Source organism: Anguilla anguilla, chromosome 2 (genome assembly GCF_013347855.1).
Source record: "Anguilla anguilla isolate fAngAng1 chromosome 2, fAngAng1.pri, whole genome shotgun sequence".
In the NCBI taxonomy this organism is placed as follows: Eukaryota; Metazoa; Chordata; class Actinopteri; order Anguilliformes; family Anguillidae; genus Anguilla; species Anguilla anguilla.
The window spans coordinates 76,603,531-76,616,128 of NC_049202.1; the positions used below are offsets into that span (position 1 = coordinate 76,603,531).

The following is a 12,598-nucleotide window of genomic DNA, read 5'->3' on the forward strand; positions in this document are numbered from 1 at the left end:
AGACTTGAACTTTGTGGTCCTTTTGCACTCACAGTTTGGGGTTTTCTCAGAGGTGACAAACACATTTTTATGTGTGAGGACAGACTCGTCAGTAATCACTGCAGCATCCACAGCTTTGACGACTTCACACTTATTCAAATACATAGTGACTTTCTTGGGCAGACAGTTTTAAACTCCCCAAGTGCAACTAAATCACAGAGTTGTTCAAAGGATGTTACACCCTGTGACATACAATACTGGGCCGGCAGTGTATAGTATAATGGGTAGGGAACTGGTCTTGTAACCTAAAGGTCACAGGTTTGATTCCCAGGTAGGACACTGCCATTGTACCCTTGAGCAAGGTACTTAACCTGCATTGCTTCAGTATCCAGCTGTATAAACAGATGCAATGTGAATGCTGTGAAAGTCATCTCACCATCATCATGCACATTGAAATCCCCACCGCAGAACATAACTGTCCTATAGTCTTCTATGATATTATGGCTATTTCACCTTCATCATTGTCAGCCTACCTCTCTGAGCCATTAGCAAATTTACCACCCGAGTAGACACCACCCCTACTGACCTGGTTAACCTCGACAATGACACACTTTCCTGTTTGAACAAACTTTAAATTGTTTCTAATACTAACTCTGCCCCTGGTACACTCCTCAATTCCACCAAATGTAACAGCAAGGACAAAAACTTGAAAGTCTTATTTTAAAAAACCAGCCTCACAGCTAAAAATCTATAAAGACCATTTAAATACAAAAATGCCCTCCACTCTCCCTGCTCCACTTTTTACTCCAACATACAATCAGGCTCTGGAAACCCCCAGATTCTCTTTTCAATGATAGATAAACTCCTCAAACCTGCCACAACCTTCACTGAGCTTATGCACAACTGGTTTCCTCCACCTCTTCTTCCCCCACCTCCTGAACTCAACTGCACACCTCTGACCAAACAGATCTTCTCTCTTTTCTCCCCAATCACTGCTGCTGACCTCAGCCAAGTATTTATGGCAATGAGACTCCCACCTGTGCTCTAGACCCTATCCCATCCCCCATAGACAAGACCTGTCTCCCGATAATCAGCCCACTGATCACCGCAGTAATGAACTCTTCACTCTCCTCTGGTTTTGTTCCATCCTCCCTAAAATTGCTGCCGTTGCTCACATTCTCAAAAAACTTGAACCTAACACCATAAATAACTATAGGCCCATCTCCAACCCCCAATTTTTGCATTGCAGTTAAAAATTCATGTTGAATCAAATAATCTATATGAACAGTTTCAGTCTGGTTTCAGATCATAGCACAGTGCTGAAATGACTTTTTAAAGTCTCCAAAGACCTCATCTCAGCAGATTCAGCTCCCTCAGTATTCTAGTCCTTCCCCAGTGCAGCTTTCAACGCCATCAGCCTTCCATCCTTTTCTTCCAGGTTGAGTCCTCCATGAACATTACTGGCACTCTCCTGGTTGAAATCATACCTTTCTGACAGACAAATTTATTATCATCAACAGCTGAAAGTCTGACATCCTCCAGAACCCAAGCAACTACAATATATCCAAAACTCTGCTGCTTGCTTGCTCACCCTCATCATTCCCGTCCTTCAAAACCTCCACTGTCTCCCCATTCAGCAAAGAATTCAGTTCAAATGACTCCTCATAACCACTAAAGCCCTCAATCTGGCCCCTTAATACCCCGCTGACCTCCTCCACTGCTGTACACCTTCCCACAGGCTTAAGTCATCTGACTCTAAACAACTCACCCCTGTAGTATGGTCCAGGCACTAGACCTGGGGAGACAGAACCTTTCTCCATTGCAGCCCCATCCCTCTGGAACTCTTTCACCCAAGATTTTACAGGCTTTTCATCACTCCCGACTTTCAAAAAATCTGCACACTATTGTTTTCCTTGTATTGGTACCTCCTTTGATTCTGTACTTCTTATACTCCTTTATTAGATTTTGTTGTACAGGAGCTTGGAGTTCTTGGAGAAGTGTTATGTAAATAAAATGTATTAATAATAATAATAATAATAATATTATCACTATTACTACTACTACTACTACTACTACTACTAATAATAATAATAATAATAATAATAATGTACTTTATTATTTGGGATGCTAAAGTTCAAATTACTTCTGTTTCCTGAAGCAAGTAGATAGACAGAGACATTCTGGCAGCCCTCTTGCCGGCTCAGAGAGAGAGAGAGAGAGAGACAGAGAGACAGAGAGAGAGGGGAAGTGACAGCAGCAAAATGATAACCACAGTGCAGTGTGTGAGGGTGTAGCCGCTAGCACATGCGCACACACATGCATACACAAACACACACATACAAGCACATGGACACGCCCTCTTCTGCATTTCCACACTCAAGCTGAGTGTGCAAGCAGAGTGCATGTGTAGCACCCGTCATACAGAAGAGACTGTGGGAATAGGTGGACGTTTGATTCTTCTCTGTTGCAGCGCTATAAGGATGGATTGAGTTATTGGGCCACGAGTCATTCTCGGGAAGACACTGGGTTTACTGGAGGAGAAGTGCTTTTTCTCTCCTTCCTGGCATTCCTTTTCCCTTTATTGCAGTTGGCTGGTGCACATACCTTTGGGTTTTGGAGAGAGGGGCAGCAGTGGGTTTTGGGGAGTGGGGCTGGAGTGGGTTTTGGAGAGTGGGGCTAGAGTGGGTTTTGGATAGTGTGGGTACAGTAGGTTTTGGAGAGAGGGGCAGCAGTGGGTTTTGGAAAGTTGGGGTACAGTAGGTTTTGGAAAGTGGGTGCACAGTAGGTTTTGGAAAGTGGGGGCACAGTGGGTTTTGGAAAGTGGGGGTACAGTAGGTTTTGGAGAGTGGGGCAGCAGTGGGTTTTGGAAAGTGAGGGTACAATAGGTTTTGGAAAGTGGGGGTACAGTGGGTTTTGGAGAGTAGGGGTAAAGTAGGCTTTGGAGGAACTGGGGGTACAGAGATGCCAGAGGAAGGAATTCCGTATCCTCAGGTGTTTGTGGTGGATAGACAGATGGGTGTGCCTCCCACTGTGCCTGTCCCACACCGGCAACGCACTGTCCTTCTCCAGCAGATTCTGATCGTGCTGGTGTCTCTGGCACTTTGTGGACTGGCCGTGGAGGCCTGCTTCATCTATAGACTCTACAACCAGCCTTCCGTGAGTTTATTTATTATTATTATTATTATTATTATTATTATTATACCCCTACTCAATTGGATCCTTACACCCCCTGAAAACAGCAGTCCTGATTCCTGCTCTGGCTTCCAGTTTGATTTCTAAACCAGAGAGGGGTCTGACAGAAGGAGAACTATAAAAAATAAATTAAATAAAAACTGTTTAGATATCGTTTTTAAAACAAAAAAAACTTTTTTGTTTTCTAGTTTGGTGTTTCTGTTTTGAAATATTCCCGTCTGTTTCCGTTAAGGCAACTGATTTTGAAAGTGCCTTTTGTTTGGTAAATGACAGGCGTTGCTTCACACATTCTGGTTGTGAAATGGTTTCCTGGAAAAGAACACAGGAGGGCTGTTATATGTTAGCTGTGATGGAAGGTGTGCTTCTATACTGGATAGAACATCACAGCTGAACTCAATTAACCTGACCTCCCCCCCAACGAAGTTGTACCGGCATAATTATCACCATCAGAGGGTTTCACAAAATTTCACAACACTGTGCAGCCTGTACATGACTGAGCGCAGTGCCTGACCTGCCATAGCTTCAGGTGGTGTGCACAGGGTTGCAAAAAGGGTCATTCTGAGTCTTCACTGTAAAGTCCAGTTCAGACCAAGGAAGCTGCAGCTGGTGACTCTTAGGAATGTTTTTAGCAATTAGGCAAAGGCAAGCGCCGGAATCAGACATTCTGAGATGAGTTGTTCACACTGCTGCAACTCCTCTCTGCAACATTCTAAAATCATCGTGTCGCAAATCTCTGGTCTGAACTGGGCTTAAGATGTGGTCTGTGGTAGTAGTCCCAAAAGCAGAGGTGTGCAGTCACAGCCCTGGATCTGAGGGGCTGCCCATGGGCTGGAAAGTGCTTGGAGCACTGGATCTGGGATCTGACCTGTTAATGGTTTGGTTAAAGTGCTGCTGATGCTATAAAGACAATTCGTAATGTTAACCGTTTTCATGGTTCTGTTTAAACTGTTGTTTTTTTCTACTGTACCACACTCACTAATGTACGTGCAAGAACAGATTAAAGAAAAAACCAACAATATGAAAGTGGAGTTGGAAATGTGTAGACTGCCAATCAAATTAATTACAATAAGACATTAACATATGCCCATAATGTAAATACAGAGAAGCTTTTATATGCTTTGATAATTTTTGTTTTAGGGAATGTTGTGGCTTTGTATGTAACTTTGCAGCATTGTAACACTTTAACACTGAACATTTCCTAAACCTCTTCTGAAAATAACCATACCTAATCAATACTGAAGTCCTTTCATATGTTATGTTGAATTTAATATAATTGTATGGAGTGCTTTCCAGCTTCCATTATTTTTCTTGTAACATAGCTGCTGTGCTGCTGTGATGTCATCAATCCTCAGCCTTTTCACAGCTCAGTGGAAAACAGGAAGCTACCAAGTGATTTGATTATAACAAGGTTTACAATATTATATATTTACATTTCCAAAAGGCATTTGATAAGGTATAACATGAGAGACTTGTTAGTAAAATGAGTAATAAGAGCAGTAGGAGGAATCTTATCTGAGCAGGGTACTGTGGGAAGTGGAGTCCCACAAGGATCAGTGCTGCTCTTCCTCATTTATATCAATGACCTCAACAGGGACATAGAAAGTACATTAGTCAAATTTGCAGATTATACAAAACTGGGAGGTCAAGCTAATATTTTGGAATCTACTAAAGTAATTCAATATTTTAACAGAATTGAGAAGTGAGCAGAAACCTGGCAAATTAAATTCAATATAACCAAATGTAAAGTGCTACATGTGGGAAATAATACATTACAAGAGGAACAAAATGTGCTCAATTTGAAAAAGCCTTGGGAGTGATAGTTGATCAAGGCGTTTCGGGTTGTAGGCACTGTGTAGTATAAAAGGCCAACAGAGAGGGAGAAGCAGAATAAACTGCAGAAAGGGATTGGTTGACAGGCTGGGCCTAAGAGAGCGATTCCAATGCAATTCAGTCAATTCAGAAATAGCCTGTGATGGTAGGTAATTGAATGAATAAACATTCATAAATAAAAAATAATAATAAATACCTAATAAATATCTCTGCCTCCCAGGATGCCAGCATGTCTGTAAAGCAGCTTGGAGAACAGGTGAGGGATTGAGTCTAATGATCATTTCTGTGTGTGTATGTTTCTATGCATGTGAGTGTGTGTGTGTGCGTGTGCATCTGTGCGTGTGTGTGTGTGTGTATGTGCAAGTGATTACATAAGAGATTCTTCAGGTTGCATAATGTTAGTAGAACAAGGCGACATAAATGGAAATGAGCAAAAGGTAAATTCCATACAGACATTATGAAACATTATTTCATGCAGAGAGTAGTCAATGTGTGGAATAGCCTGCCAGGTCATGTAGTACAGGCAGAAACTCTGGGGATTTTCAAGACCGGACTTGATACGATGTTAAATACTATCTAGTCTGTAGGTAATCAGAGCACTAGGTACAATTTAGTCAGTAACATGGTGAGCATTGTTGGGCTGAATGGCCTGTTATCATAATTATGTTATGTTAAGTGTCTGCACATGTGTGTCTGCACATGTGTGTACTGGTCAGTAATGGTAATGCAGATGTCACATTCTTTTACAGGAAAGCCGTTTTTTGAAAAAAGGTACAGTCTACATATGTTTCTCACTTGTTCAGTGGTGAGACTTTTTTTTAATTTTTTTATTTTTTTATTTTTTTATTTTACTTTTGATGCTGCTATAATAAAACATTGAAAAGTCAGCAATATATAAAGATACATATAGACCAACCATAGAAAATTCTAGAAGTTATAGTTCATCATAACCATTCAAGGAGAGGCAAACCTATTGCATTCACAGAGAAGGCTATTAAACACTACTACTGCACCCCTGTCACACACCCCTACCCCGATTATAATACGATCATATGATCAAAACCTGTGTGCTGAATTCTACAGAATTCGTTGGGTCCATAGAAACACATTATACTATACATGCAGACACTTTCCTTTCCATAGCACCTAACCCTAACCCTAACCATACCCGTAACTCTAACCCTAAACCTAACCATTACCATAACCCCTAACCCTAACCATAACCATTGCCTGCAGGCCAGGAGTAGGCCATTTTACTTTGTTTATTAGTATGTCACATTTTCAACATTGTTTGTCTTGGAAACCTTTTCTAGTTGAAAGGGAAGGTAAAATCCACCCAACAGAGAGAAGTGGCATCGCACTGAAGCCAGCAAAGCCCTCTGCACATCTCACAGGTAAGGCCTCTTATCTTTTGGGTGGCAGTGTAATTTAATGGGTAAGGAGCTTGTCTTGTAACCTAAAGGTCACAGGTTCGATTCCCAGGTAGGTCACTGCCGTTGCACCCTTGAGCAAGGTACTTAAACTGCATTGCTTCAGTACATGTCCAGCTGTATAAATGCTATGTAAAAAGTTGCGTCTGGATAAGAGCATCTACTAAATGCCTGTAATGTAATGTAATGTACAGACCTGGGTATAAAAGAGGAGATTGCTGTGTTTAGGGGAGAGGCTGTGTTTGGGGTAGGGGCTGTGTTTTGGGGAGAGGCTGTGTTTGGGGGGAAAGGCTGTGTTTGGGGGGAAAGGCTGTGTTTGGGGGGAAAGGCTGTGTTTGGGAGGAAAGGCTGTGTTTGGGGGAGAGGTTATTTTTTAGGCTGCTTTTCAGTGAGCAGAATTTTGTTTTGGCATACTTTCCGCCTATTGTTGGCTTTATCTTGTTGCTATGATAGAATACAAATTGTTGGTGGTGAAAGAATATATTTATGAATCTCAGACAGACACTATTGTCCCGTTTGTCATGCCTGATTGGTGTACTTACAGATGAGACTGGCCTGGTTTACCTATTAAATGGGAATTTCATTTTATAACACGTCTGGGGTTATTTTCACACCTACCCGGGCTTGTGTGTGCACCCCAGACAGTTTTTAGGTTGCTTGATTCACTATTTAGATATTTAAATATTGGGATGGCAGGTATGCCATCCCTCCAAGTTACGCCTTGGCGGGGGCATGCCCCATACCTATACAGAACCAAGAGTTTGGCACTTTTCAGGGTTCCCCACAGAAATAACCACAACAGCCACAGACACTCAACCATTAAAAACATTAAATTCTGTACATTCTCACCCCATTTCAACAGGCAGAATTCAAAAACAACTTCATGTCCACACAATAAAGCCCCAAACTAAGGGAATTTTGCGTTTTCTCCTTCTTGTTATTTTTCCTGCCGCCAATCCCACTAACAACATGTCTCCCCATTGGACATTTTACCGACACCAGCCAAATCTTCACCTACACGACCCAATCAAAAACTCGCATACACACGCAAAATACCCATACCTTTTTATTCTGAAACATTTCCAGTTTAAACAACTAGTCTGCTGTGGCCTAGTGGGCAAAGTTACAGTCTTGGGAACATGGGATCGTCGGTTCAAGCCCAGCTAGGAACATGTTTCTTTAACATGCTTTTACCCTCATTAATAATAGTTTACTACTTCTCAAGTATTGCTTTTGCACCATATCTACCCGCCGTTCACCAAACGTATACACTGCATTATGACGTACCGTCTGCACGTTCAGTTATTAACCGGCTACAATATTGCAAACCCCTTATGGATTCAATGGGAGCTCTTCTGTGCTTACTGGCCTATGTTCTTCTTTAAAACCACGGACAGGTTTGCTTATGATATTTCACGCATTGCATAGCTATGTCATGGTGCTGCACTAACAAAGTCACAGACTGGTAAACCTCCGGTTGAAGGATTGAATCCCGCCTCGCCCTCAGGCAGATCATTTCCTCTTTTACACTAATGTTTTCTTACGCTTTTATATTTTCTTTTCCAAAATGCACTCACGGCCACCCATATGCATTTCATGACGGCAAATGTATTCATTTTATTAAAAAGTTACACCAGTTCACCACTCTGCCATTTCTACTAACTACATTTCTTCACTTGGCTATCGTACAAAACCTTCTTATCGGCAAACGCCACGTTTCTACATGTCACCTCGCCCTGTTCTCCATCTAGCCACATACAATTACTACATATGTACGTTCTGCAACTCCCCATTAAAACATTACATTTTAAACCACGACTCACTCATAATTATAACTACTAGCACTGAACATGAGAAAAACACATCAGTGCAATAGATTTCACGTTACTTAACCCTTCACTTTAATGACTAATGCTTTATACCGACTGTTATATATACCGTTCGATAAGGATACTAAGCTCGATCATGGTCACTTCATTTACTTCGCACTATAGTCTGTGATCATGTCAACCTTCAACTACATGCCCATTCTGCTAAAAACATCTTGTTTCAACTACGCTATTTCATCATTTCACCCTAATTTCTCTCACTGTTGTTATTTTATCATATGCAAAGCCTGCTGGGACATGTGTGTCTGCTCCTATTCTCCACTATCAAGTTTTCCGGTTCTAGCTTAGCAAAACAGCGAAGAGGATTCCCACCTGCAGATAAGCCTATCAAAATGCCTTATAAACCTTACAAACACTAAAAGTGCATCTCCACGAAATAACAGACAACGGAGCAGGACAGCAGGGTACACAAGTTGCGACCTAGGGAGCTCTAATTCTACGGGCTTCCTGATTCTTTTGACAATCACGGCTCGTTGGATGGCCGTCAGATCCATGAGTACATACACTGGCCATATTTCACCTGCGTTTCTGATGCGTTTACACTTACCCCAGCGCACGCTTTGTCACAGCCAGTGTTTTACATATATAGCAAACCAAAACTGCCAAACTGTACACGCTCAGACTGTACAAATTCACACAAGGATAGCCATAATCCACAACTGTTTCTTACAGGGTCACTTCGCATTTCTCACTCATAATAAAACGCTTTGCAAAAAGAAATGATCTCTCATAAAAAACACGTTTTCAACATACAAAAATGCCCAGTTACTCACACATACAAGACATACCCCGTCTGTAACTCATTCATTCAGACTGACAAAATCCATGCCTGCGATTAAAAGTACTGATATCAAAATGACGCCAAGTTACGGTACTACAAACAATATAGGCTCTTGCCTCATGAAATTACATAAGATGTATTCCAAAGCAATGCCACCCAATATTTCCTCAATTCTTTCAAGACACTGAAGGTAGACTTTTATTTCAGGAATAAATCCTGCTTCTCCTTCTCTCCTGCAAGGAAATACCCGGTCTCAGCAACATTCTTGCCGTTACTTGATTATGGTGACCTGCCATATGTGAATGCAGCAGCCGAATGGTTATGGAAGTTAGATCCCATTTATCATCGAGCCATATCGTCCATTACTGGCTGTAAAGTACTTACACATCACCGTACCCTATATGGCAGAGCTGAGTGCCATTCTCTATACTTATGTAGGTGTATCCACTGGTACAGTTTCATAAGTCCGTACATGGGATGCCTCCTCCTTACCCATGGTCATTATAGGCTATGCCCACCAGATGTCTTGCAGATGTGTGTGCCGCACGTTTGGATGGAGCTGGGAAAAACCCCTTTAAGTACTCAGTCCCTCTACATGGCATGTACTGCAGAGTGGCAGAGCACAGCTCATTGCATATATATTTTATTTCACTGATTTTATGGATTTATAGTGTTTATGATATTATTGAAAAAATTTGTCAAGTTTAAGTTTTTTTTTTTGAAGATTATTTCTTCAAAAGGTGCAAAATATCTGAAACACAATTTTCCAAATTCATTAGAGGTACAAGGGACTTTAAAGCGTATCACATCAATAGATTATTAGGCCATCTACTGACACTGCTTCCAATCATCCAGAGAGATAGTTCCTAAACCATGTCAAGGCAGAGCAATCAAGACCAATTAGCATCAGACTATCAAGAATAAGTGTATGATCAATTGTATCAAAATTGCTCCTGAATAGCTGGTTGGCACCTTGCATCGCTGCCTTTCGCCATTGGTGTGCAAGTGTGTGTGTGTGTGTGTGTGTGTGTGTTTGTGAGAATGAGAGGCATTCATTGTTAAGCGCGCTTTGGCCAGTAGTTGCTGGAAAATGTTGCAGTCCATTTACCATTTATGCTGCCCCCTTGGCCAGGTCTGTCTTGTAAAAGAGATTTTTAATCTCAATGAGACCTTGTTAAATTAAAGATTTTTGACAATTCTATACATTTTTAATATATTTGTCAATACAATATTTTAGACTTTTGTAAGTCCTCATTGTATATTTACATATACATTATATACATCTATGTGGAATTGCTGTATGTGTGTTGAGGTATCTCTCCAGCTGAGATTTTTGGTTCTAGATTAAAGCTTATCTGACTCATAAAATGCAGGGAGATAAACACCTTGCAGCTTCATTATTTATATGAACAATTTGTCCCTCATTTTTAACATTGCTAGAGGGTTAGTGTGATAGAGTGTCACATTGTTAGTGTTGTAGAGTGATGGAAGGCTTGTGTTATAGAATGGTAAAGTGGTACAGCATACAGTGTTTGAGTGTTAAAATGCAAGTGTGGTCGAGTCGTTGAAGGTTAGTGTGATAGAGTGGTAAAGTTTTTGAGTGTTAGAATGCTAGTGTGGTTGAGTGGTAGAAGGTTAATGTGTTCAGGAAACTACAGACCTGTAAGTTTAACTTGCATAATATGTAAAATACTGGAATCTATCATTAGAAGCAAGTTGGAAGCATTTCTTGAAAATAGCAACATCCTAAGGGATAGCCAGCATGGTTTTCGTAAGGGAAGGTCATGTCTGACAAACCTTCTGGTATTCTTTGAAGAAGCTACCAAGTGTTTTGATTATAGCAATACATATATTATATTATCTACTTAGATTTTCAAAAGGCATTTGATAAGCCACGTGAGAGGCTTGTTAGTAAAATGAAGACCGTAGGAATTAGAGGATGTATTTCAGAGTGGATTTGGCTACAGGGTAGAACACAAAGAGTAGTAGGAGGGACATTATCTGTGCAGGGAGCTGTTAGAAGTGGAGTCCCACAAGGATCAGTGCTGGGACCACTGCTCTTCCTCATTTACATCAATGACTTTGACTGGGACATAGAAAGTACATCAGTCAAATTTGTAGATGATACAAAACTGGGAGGCTAATAGTGTGGAAGCTACTAAAGTAATCCAAGAATATTTAAATAAAATCCAGAAGTGGGCGGAAACCCAGCAAATGAAATTTAATAAAGCCAAATGTAAAGTTCTGCATGTGGGAAATAAAAACATTAGGCAGGATTAGGCTACTTTATGGGAGGATCAAAATTGGAATGTGCCCAGTTTGAAAAAGACTTGGGTCTTTTTCACTAATGGTTGAGCAAAGCCTTTCTGGTTCTAGGCACTGTGCTGTCGCAGTAAAAAAAAAAAAAGGCCAACGGGATGCTGGGATATATAGCCAAAAGTATTGAGCATAAATCCAAGGAAGTTATACTTATCTTATACAATACATTTGCTGGACCACACTTGGAGTATTGTGTGCAGTTCTGGGGACCATACTACAAGAAAAATATAGAGGCTCTGGAAAAAAAATGGCGAGCATCGTTGGGCTGAACGGCCTGTTCTCATCATTATATTATCTTATGCTATGTTAGAGTAGCAGAGTGTGGAGTAGCAGGCTGACTCTGTTTTCTGTCGTAGATATTAGCATTCCTGTGGCACCAGATGGGATACTGCAGTGGGGGATAAATGGAGATGCCTTCTCTGCTGGGGTGGAGCACAAGGACGGGTCACTGCTACTGAAGAAGGAGGGGTTCTACTTCATCTACTCTAAGGTGTCATTTGAGGAGCTCACCTGTTCCATGTTCAAGCATACGGTCCTGATGCGCACCCCTCGCTACTCTCAAGACCTGCCACTCATGAAGGCCAAGCGCTTCTCCTGCAGCAACTCCAAACAGCCCGAAGATGGCATGCTGAACAGCTACCTGGGTGGAGTCTTCCACCTGCATGTCGATGACTCTGTTTTTGTGAAGGTGGAGAATCATACCCTGGTCAGACACCATGACACCTCAGACAACTTCTTTGGAATGTTCATGATATAAACAAAAAGTGATGCAACTGTTAATGGTGTTTGTGTAGATCTGGGTTAGGGTCACACAAACAAAGGTGTGTGTTAATAGTGTGTTTGTGTAGATCTGGGTTAGGGTCACACAAACAAAGGTGTGTGTTAATAGTGTGTTTGTGTAGATCTGGGTTAGGGTCAAGGCATGACCATTGATGAGGAAATCAGTCTGCGGAGCATAATGAAGGTGTGATGAGGGACTGATGAGATGAGTGTGTAAGAGAGTAAATGGAGTGTGAAGGTCTGAGTGTTATACAAGACTGCAGTGGAACACATTGCTCCAGCACACAGATACTATTTTATTTTTATAGATAATTTTTGTACCACCCATGGACAGGCATATTCTGAAGGAAAACCCAACACACTTCTTAAAAGTATTATAGTGTTTAATTATAATGCAA

General features: G+C 41.2%; 1 protein-coding gene across 2 annotated transcripts; it reads left to right on the plus strand.

Moving 5' to 3' along the window:
- Window positions 1-2,345: 2,345 nt before the first annotated feature.
- Window positions 2,346-12,598, plus strand: LOC118220836 (tumor necrosis factor ligand superfamily member 14-like). 2 transcript variants are annotated; one of them, XM_035405168.1, is made up of 6 exons: window positions 2,346-3,135; window positions 5,222-5,257; window positions 5,751-5,772; window positions 6,315-6,395; window positions 11,777-12,214; window positions 12,269-12,598. In XM_035405168.1, exons 1-5 carry the CDS (start codon window positions 2,941-2,943, stop codon window positions 12,175-12,177), a joined length of 735 nt encoding a protein of 244 aa, XP_035261059.1. In that variant the 5' UTR covers window positions 2,346-2,940; the 3' UTR covers window positions 12,178-12,214; window positions 12,269-12,598. The 2 variants fall into 2 exon arrangements, with proteins under 2 accessions (XP_035261059.1, XP_035261058.1); XM_035405167.1 differs by having other exon boundaries at window positions 2,347-3,135; window positions 11,777-12,598.